Here is an 8,828-nt window from a genome sequence, read left to right as displayed (position 1 = left end):
TCATATTTTACCTTCACAGTTAATTTAAAAGAAAAGTGGGGATTCTGACATATATAAAGCTGGTTTAAAAGGGGAGAACGTTTTCACATGAGGCCGATTTATTAGTAAAGCTATCCCAAAGCAGGAGCAGGCTGGCTTGTCGAAATTCTGCTTTAGCATTGTGGAGCAAAGTACATTTGTGGCACCATTTAGACAGAGTCAAAACAAAGGTCAATAATCTACTCATGGCTACAGTTTCTGTGAGCAGCATTAAGAAGCCACGTTTATGTTTTAATTATTAGTTCCTAATATTTGAGTCTGCCAAATATATATATCCACACAGACCCTCTCATACAATTTCCAAATAATATTGGGAAAAGTGTTGGCCATCTCTTTGCAAGATGAAGTCATTACGAGAAGCACATCCTTAAACACCACTGAAGTCCAAGTTGGATGTATTTTTAGAAAATGTCTTTAGTCACAGTGCAACATGAGCCCTGAACATGTGTAAGCAGTAGATCAGTCATCTTTACAGCACTGCAGGGCTAAAGACTGACGGCACAGTACATTCAATCTGTTCAATCAACAGCTTAATAAACATTTCCCAACTTGATGTGAGGGAGCTACTGTTCTTTTCAAGTGAGGCAAAGCAAGCCCGCTCACACACACACATACATTTACAGTGGCAAACCCCTTCACATTCTCCATATTCCTCACAGCAATAGCACATATGCATTTATATTGCCTTCAGATGGAGTGCAAATAATATTCTTTGGATTATCTCTTACAAGTGACCTATAGCATTTATTCATCCTTAAAATTCTCAGTATATTTATATGCTAAAAGAAGCATTTTCTATGGTGTTTAGCAATTGCACCAGCTAAAAACTAAAATGAAGCTGAACTATTCTGAGTGTATGGTTCAGTCGTCCAGCATTTCGATATGTTGAAGCAATATTGTAGAGTTGTGTACAATGTGCGGTATATGGAAAACATTTTAAGCCAGGTTTCTCGTTCACTCTTTGCGTTTGCATAAACAGTCGAGAAATTCAAACGTGATAATAAAAAACACTAGAATTTAAGCAAAATAAATTCTGCAATAAAAATATAAAAAGATGAGCTGGAGAGTCTGTGTAGTAAATAAAAATAAATATGAGCATAAGATAGGTCTTTCTTCTCTCCGAGCTGGTTGAAAATTTTTGGAGATGCATCTCAATTTTTCAGTTTCTGGATGTCCATAAGTATTGCTATTGCTCTTTAATAGTCTGATGATGATGCATCAGTGATAAATGATGGAAAAATCAAATCAATATATCTTAAAAAAAAACTATGCTTCTTAATGTGGTCCAGGCCTGTTGGGGATGTGAGGGTGAAGGCGTGATGTCCCAGGGTGGCTGCCGAGTATCTCCTGCTTCGAAGCTTTCTGTATGGCAGCGGGAGCAGAGGCGAGGATGCCTCCCCCTGCTGTGTGGGAGGAGTTTGTGGCGGAGGCGTTGACCACCAACTCAATTTTCCCCTCCAGTTTGACCAAACGTGTGAGAATGTCATCAAGCAACACAGCTATAGTCCTCTTCAAGTCAGCTGGAGATATGGGAGGAAAAACATACACGAGGAAGAAGCTTGATTATTTGTTTTTACAATTGTAAAACACACAATTCTTGAGTGAATGAGTAATTTTGTGTTTAGAAAACACAGTACTACACACATGTGCACTGAATGTGTAAATTCTTCTAAAATGCTTACCATAACCAGCCATAGAGGTTCCTTGTGGTCCTCCTGGTGCAATCTGGTTTTCTTCTGTCAGGACTTTGACATATCTTCTACTAAGCTCCAGGATCTGCTCACGCAATTCAGCGCTGCTCTGATGGCGAGGCTGCTGCACAGTGTAGCGCAGCAACATAAGTCCCCATGCCAGGCCGAATACCAGCAGCAGCAAACTCAGTTTCTGGGACATGTTCCGCCGCAATATACCGCCCAGCATGGTACTGAGGTGGTGAGAAGGAAGGGAACTAGTTATACCAATAACTTGACAGAACGTTTGACAGTGTGTCGATTCCAGCCGAAACAGCAGAAAGTGATATTTGTGATGACCTTAATCCACAGAGAGGTCAGAGGTCAAAAGTCCATAGCATTTCTAAAACATGCCGCTCTTCCTGTGACGTGACGAGAATGTGTTGAGCAAAAGCATATGGCAGGAAGAGGAAACACAAGTAAACCAACGCCCACAGACACCAGCAGTCATGGGTTTTTGGACAGGTGGTTTGTTTGCAAGATGTCTAAAACCAAATCGTCAAGGCAGACTGGGTGCTCAGGCAGGATATCCACAGACATTGTCAACTATATTGAAGAAGAACACAAAACAGACAAAATTAATAAAATTATCATCTGAGGAAAACACTTGCTTTACAGATTAAGCAGTGGTTTTACTCTTTAATCTATACACTTTATCTTCCAATCTGCAATGCAGCAGTGCCATGGAAAACAAACAAACATTATACATTCATCAAAGTGGCTTCCTACACTATTTAGCTTTTATTAGAGACAGATTTCTTTGCTCCTTTGGGTCAGGGTGCACAATAGGCCCGTCATCAATAAACCTCTTTCACTCCCTCTTACCCCGATTACTAGTTTAGATTTCATGGGACCCACTTTACAGCTCCAGATAGCAACAGACAGAGTCATAGAGGGCATTCATTCTCTAATCCCACCTCCACAATGGCTACTGGACAGACAAATAGCCTGCGAGTGCACACCGTGCACATGTGGAGAAAATTAGACAACCTTTTCTCCACTTTCACAACTTTGTCATCAAATTCATTCTCTGCAGTCTCTCTTGGGTATGGGAGTGTCACTTACTATCGCAGTCAAATAGTCCGTAGTGACTGAGGGAATAAATTATGAAAAGAAAGGTAACAGAATCTGTTTGGTGATGCTCACCCCCAACACACACACACACACACACACAGGCACGCAACACATGTCCTCCCTATGACCTGGGCAAAACTATCAGCAGACAGGAACTAGGGAGAAAAGAGAAAGCAAGGTGTAAAGACCTAATGGATAGTTGAGAACAGTCAGGAAGCACATCTCTTTGAGTGTAAAACATATCATGTGTGTCAAAAACTTTCAGTGTCGACGCCCTTTTGCTTCTGCTTTCAGTAAGCAAATGAAGAATGATTTACATCCTGCGCACAACTGTAAAATTACATACTATATTATCTGTTCACTCTCATATAGACAAAAACAATTTTTACCATTCACCAGAGTTTGACACTAAAAATGACATACTCGACACAGCCAGTTAAAGAAGATGGCAAGCACGAGTAATATTTTAGTTTATTTAGTAGTTACAGGTGTATATAAATTTACGAGGTAAACATCACTTGCAGGTACTGTGTTATATGAGTGTAAATTATACTAGCTCCAGGGCAGGAACTAATAAAACTTATGAAGTACGTTATGAGCGTGTCAGTGAACAGGTCATAACAATCTAGGTCACCAGAGGGCCAAGGCTTACTGACATTCAAAACACATTCTTACCAGCTTTATGTAAAGGTGCAGCATTAAGACAATGAATAATCCACTTGTTTAGTGGGCTATTTAAAAAGTCCACCTAATGTTACGACTGACAGCGATAAGGCACACTGTATGCACCAAAAATACCTAATCTACTGGTTAAATATTGACACAACAACAGCTATCACACGTGGTAGAGAAGCAGACAGACACAGCAACAGACGCAATCCGGTGAACACTGGAATGTCAGTACCGTTAGCGTGGAGGAGGGAAATTACTACATGGAGGCACTGTGAATCCTAGAAACAAATTATACCTCATAAAACATACACCTTGACCCGCTGAACTTGTCGTTAAAATGAAACGATGTCAAGTTACGTATGTATGAAAAGTACATAAACCAACGCTCAAACTCAAGACACAGACTAATTTAGCTAATTTCATAAACCCCAACTCAGACTTTTTCCACTTTAAAACAGCAGTCAGCCGCTCTTCGAGCTTAGCTGAAGCTCTTCGCAAGTTAACATTTAATGTTAGCGCTACATGTTAGCTTGCCGGGGCTCCAACTTGACAGGCGACACGAAGGTAAAAGCATTACCTGCAAATGAAGCGTAGCCTTCAAAAACCGACACGTTCCCCCACCATGCTGACCGAGAAGCTACCTTGAGACGGAGATTTACAGGCTGCAGAGAAGCAGGGACGAGGGGTTGCCGCTGGCTGACACTGAATGATGCTGGCTGTTTGGCAACCCGGGGCAGCTGCTGCTGTTGTTGTTGCTGCTACTGCCGCTGGGGAATGAAATGTCCTGAAAAGGTATTTTCTTGAAAAGTTAGCTTAGTCTTTTCTCCCCGATAGCCATTTCAGCGTGTTCCTCCACAGTCTCTACTAACGAAGAGGTCCTTGCAAGGAAAAGTCGGCAGCTACAATTCCAAGCATGCAACTGGGCTGACTGTCATCATGGTGTCCCTGAACGTCTTCTGGGTGCGTCAATACTGTTGAATTATGGGAAATGTATTCGTTGTCATACATGGCTGCTCTTTAACCTCCTTATCTTACACCTCGAGCTGTAACATTTAAGCTACAAATCACCTTTTAACTCAAAGAGAAATAAATAAAGCTATTTAGGTTTCAAGTGATCAGGAAAGTGCAACGCTGATTATATATAAAAATATGTACTATGTAAACTTGCAATAATAATAATAATAATTATTATTATTGTTATTGCGAACTTTTTTGTTACATTTTTCTCGTTTATTATTTCACTTTATGCGTTTTTATGTCTGTTTTTGTTGACTTTATTTATTTATTTTTTGTGCAGTTCACTTTCTGCCCTTTAGAGGGACCTCTAACACCATCTCCATGGCAACTTCGAAACTGGTGGAAAACAGTAATGGTTGTTTGCAGCGCAAGACAAAAAGCCTATTGCTGTTTGTTTAGGATTTACGACAATGGAGACAGTAAGCCTCGATAAATCAGCTTTAAAAGCGGTGGATGACTACTGGGAGTACAGAAGGTTTGTTTCAACACTAAACTATCAGTTTATGTCCTTACTTTAGTGAACATCTAGAGGCTTTTACTTGTATTGTGCAGAGTATCGCCTAAAGAACAATGTAAATTTGTCCCACTGTGGCACAAATAAATAAAAGGATTATCTTACCTTGTCTTATCATGGGCAGGTCAGACTGTTGTAGATAAGTGGCAACCAGAATCTACAGATGTTACTGATGGTTTCTCTTTTCAAGGACTGTGGGTGATGATGATGGTGGAAAACTGTTCACTCCAGAGCAGTATGAAGCGTACAAGAGGGATGTGCTGCCTCAGCGAGTGAAGAACAGGTTGTATGTGAGCTTTGGAGTCCCTGGGGGGATTGACTGCAAACTTGTTGGTCCAGAGACACAGTGCTTCTGTACACATAGGTATTACACAACACACAAAGTCATGCACCCTTCTACCTTAGACAGAGAGAAGTACATGTTTAAGTACTGTATTGTCGTTCAGGTACAAGCAGCATAAGACAGACTGGGAGGTGGTTCCGTCTGAGCGACCCCTGGCCCTACCATGCCAGGTCGGGGGTTGTTGCTGTCCTGCCTACCAGTATGTTCCTCGGCTTGGGCCAAACCCCGTACGCTGCAGGTGTAAACACTTACCTGAGGATCACAGTGAAGCTCCTGGCCACGTGTGCAAGATCTGTGAGTCTGAAATCCATACATTTCAGAAATGAATGAGTGCACTTCACTCTCGATTGATTAATTAACAGATGGAATCATGCACAGCTTTCCCTTACCTGTAACTCATTTTTCAGGCAGTTCCTGTTCTGGCTTCCAGAGTCCCTTCACCTGTGGGTGTGGTCAGCCCAGTTCTGCCCATCGAACCCTGGTGAGTCCATTTAAACATCAAACACTTAAAGGACAGTTTAGTTTTAACTTAAATTCTAAATATTTTATTATCTCCTTGGCAGGTTGAGACAAAACTAGAGAGGGAGGCCAGGGGTCAACCTGTAGGCAGGGATGTCCCTTATGCCGCCATGGGAGGGTTGACAGGTTTCACCTCCTTGTTGGATGGTTACCTAGCTCTGGATGTCAGTGGCTCAGGTAACAGACAAGTATATTTTTCTATTTTCAATGGAAATCAGAAGCAGACATCCCATTTAAATCAATGTAGTTATAAGCATGTGTGCTGTGTGAGAGGTACTCTCGTCTGACTGGCAAATCTTGAACATTCCTTTCACTTTTAGTCACGTGAAATAGCATCAAGATTGAATGCAGTTCAAGTCACGAAGAGAGTTCCTTTAAGAGGCATGTGAGGGCAGCAAAGTGCAGCAAAGAGCAGCACAGAGTCAACAGCCTTAACAGAGCACAACCGAGATTTTGTTCGAGCAAAAGTCTACAGAAAAGCAAATGTGTTTTGCTGCTTTGAGCTGTCCCCAGTCTACATTCCCTTCATATCACTGGAAGATGCATCACATTATTTTAAAGCATACCCACATGTTAAAAATGTTTGCAAGTTTAAACATTTTATCAGAGCAATGAACACCTACCCGCTACCTTCCAGAGGACAAGCAGTTACAGAAAATGAATGAATGAATGAACACGTCCTCACCTCTTTTGAGAGGTAATTTTTAATTCTTCCGAGGTCCATGGATATTTAGTTAATAATCAAATGTGAAACATAAATCATATTTCTTTTAATCAGTGTATGCATTATTAACATGCTTTACTCCACTTCACTTAGCACGCACCGAGCTCTCACATTCAAATGTAACAAACAGTACATTCATTCATCATCATATGAATGACATGTCAAATTTTAAAGGTATCGCTCAGTATTTGGTTTCTCCATTAATTATGAACCTTTTTTCATTATTTATGTGCATTAATTACTGACTGCAGATCAATCCGTTCTCTGAAAATTAAGTCTTTAGTTTTAACAACATTAGTGCCCATGTTCTGGTATTATGAGATGCTGTAGATTTTAAACATGCCCCATGATTGTGAGGTACACAACATCTTCTGTTGCCACCCGATTTCCATAATCTCTCCTGTTTGTCAGATCAAGACGGAGGCGATGGCTGCCAGCAGAGACGCTCAGCACTGAGGAACAACCACACATCTGCTAAGGCATCCGGCTCCGTTCTCTGTAAGAGACAAAACAGCAAACAATGAAACGATGTCCATTACATGTTAAGATTTAGCAAATAAATCATACATATCTCCTGATCCTTTTAACAATAACATTTAATCTTCTCCTGTGGAACTATCTTGGCTTGTTTCGCGGTTAATTATTTCAGTTTTCAGGTGGAGCGGATGTCTTTTGTCAGTGTCGTGACACTGTGGTATAATCGACTGTCAGCAACAGCAATGATTATGTCCCTAAACAATTAACTCACAATAAATTGGTCCGGTCAGGGGTGTGAGAGTGGGGAGCCACTGACAGCAAGAAGATCTGACAGGTTTTTGAGAACTTTTGAGAAGATCAAAACATTAATTTACCACATTTTGACGTAAAGCGTCGTTTGGTATCTCTTTTATCATCCTGTTCTGTGACTGTAAACTGATGGAAATATAAAATCCAAAATAGAGTAAGAATGAGGCATTTTAAACAGGATAAATAAAGGATTATCTTATCTTATTCTTTGGGTACACTAGGAAAACAAATGCATTCTAAAATAATTAGCTTCATGAAGGTTATAGTATTCAGCATTTGTTGATTTGACTGTGTTTTCATTTGTGAGGCTGTGGTTTGTAGTTCTATTGTACTGTGTTCTATTGACCTGTTTCTATTATTATGACAACCTCATTTTAGTCTCTAGTGCTGTAGTCTAAATAACAGGAACTCTTTTGTGTTTGATTCAGTCCAGTACTATCAATACTGTCCTCCAGAATGATCATTTGCATTGCCACATTTCATACACTGTTTCAACATAAACTTCTAGTAATGTGCCATACATTACTCTTCGTACATGCTTCACTGGTCAGTTTACACGTCTAACGTTTGCGTGGTTGATGTTCTCATATTGAATATAAGAAAGCCACCCACTCAACACGTCACTAAAATAGCACCAGAACCCGTGGAGCTACGTGCTCAGTGATGAGCGCAGTTTTAAATTTGCAGATAGATGTACTGTCTCCGATTGATTAATCCCATTCCTCACGGCAGATCAGCAGTGATGAGAGCTGATTTAATCCATGTGGTGAATGGAGATTGAAGCGGGTCATGTTTTCTCCATTGGCGGCCCACTTTCCAACATTTTTTACAGAGAAACACAATTAAGGAGGTTTTAAATGAGGATTTACTCCCACTCAGATGTTCCCACTGTGAGGATGGTAAGTCAAACTGGATCAGCATCCACCCTGGCGCCGGCCAGTGCATCTCAAATCACCTGTGTCTTAATGTTAGCTTTACCTGAAGTGTGTGTGTGTGTGTGTGTGTGTGTGAGAGTGTGTGTTACTGAGCTGAGCAGGTGGTCTTGGGGGTAAGGAAGTAGGGCCATGCCTGAAGGACTGCATCGATGCACCTGGGTCTCTGTAGAGTGTTGAAAAGGAATCAAGTGGAAGGCAACCACATCTGAAAGCTGACACTTCAGATTCAGTGTGTGTCAACGACGTCCTTGGTATCAGGTTCCTATGAGATGAATTATGTACATAAAAAATTCACAGCTGGAAACACACTTTAAAAATCGTGAATCACATTTCCCCTTTCTTCTCAGAAGAGTTTTGTTGACTGCTAGAATCAAGTATCCTTTAAAAAGGACCACTACTTGCTCCTGGACATTTTTTATCACAGAGTGGAAGGCTGTGGGTGGGGTGGGACTACGGTGAGAGAGACCGAGAGTTA

The 8,828-nt window shown here is 40.9% G+C and overlaps 2 protein-coding genes across 4 annotated transcripts; one reads left to right on the top strand and one right to left on the bottom strand.

Annotated features, from left to right (window-relative positions):
• Nucleotides 1–1,314: 1,314 nt before the first annotated feature.
• Nucleotides 1,315–4,648, bottom strand: ccdc126 (coiled-coil domain containing 126; the record flags this gene model as incomplete). 3 transcript variants are annotated; one of them, XM_084563872.1, is made up of 3 exons in its annotated part: nucleotides 4,093–4,648; nucleotides 1,722–2,315; nucleotides 1,315–1,559 (listed from the first exon to the last, which is right to left on the bottom strand). In XM_084563872.1, the coding sequence occupies exons 2-3, from the start codon at nucleotides 1,957–1,959 to the stop codon at nucleotides 1,315–1,317; spliced, it is 483 nt and encodes a 160-aa protein (XP_084419998.1). In that variant the 5' UTR covers nucleotides 1,960–2,315; nucleotides 4,093–4,648. The 3 variants fall into 3 exon arrangements, with proteins under 3 accessions (XP_084419998.1, XP_084420000.1, XP_084419999.1); XM_084563874.1 differs by having other exon boundaries at nucleotides 1,722–1,963; XM_084563873.1 differs by having other exon boundaries at nucleotides 4,157–4,648.
• A 294-nt stretch (nucleotides 4,649–4,942) lies between these two features.
• fam221a (family with sequence similarity 221 member A) lies at nucleotides 4,943–7,324 on the top strand (the record flags this gene model as incomplete). The annotated part of the gene is made up of 6 exons (XM_084562876.1): nucleotides 4,943–5,007; nucleotides 5,237–5,410; nucleotides 5,493–5,683; nucleotides 5,797–5,870; nucleotides 5,953–6,085; nucleotides 7,044–7,324. 6 exons carry the CDS (start codon nucleotides 4,943–4,945, stop codon nucleotides 7,154–7,156), a joined length of 750 nt encoding a protein of 249 aa, XP_084419002.1. The 3' UTR covers nucleotides 7,157–7,324.
• Between the last annotated feature and the right edge of the window lie 1,504 nt (nucleotides 7,325–8,828).

Source organism: Chelon labrosus (genome assembly GCF_963514085.1).
Source record: "Chelon labrosus genome assembly, chromosome: 16".
NCBI lineage: Eukaryota > Metazoa > Chordata > Actinopteri > Mugiliformes > Mugilidae > Chelon > Chelon labrosus.
The sequence above is the reverse complement of the archived record's forward strand: the minus strand, read 5'-3'. Positions and strand labels throughout refer to the sequence as shown.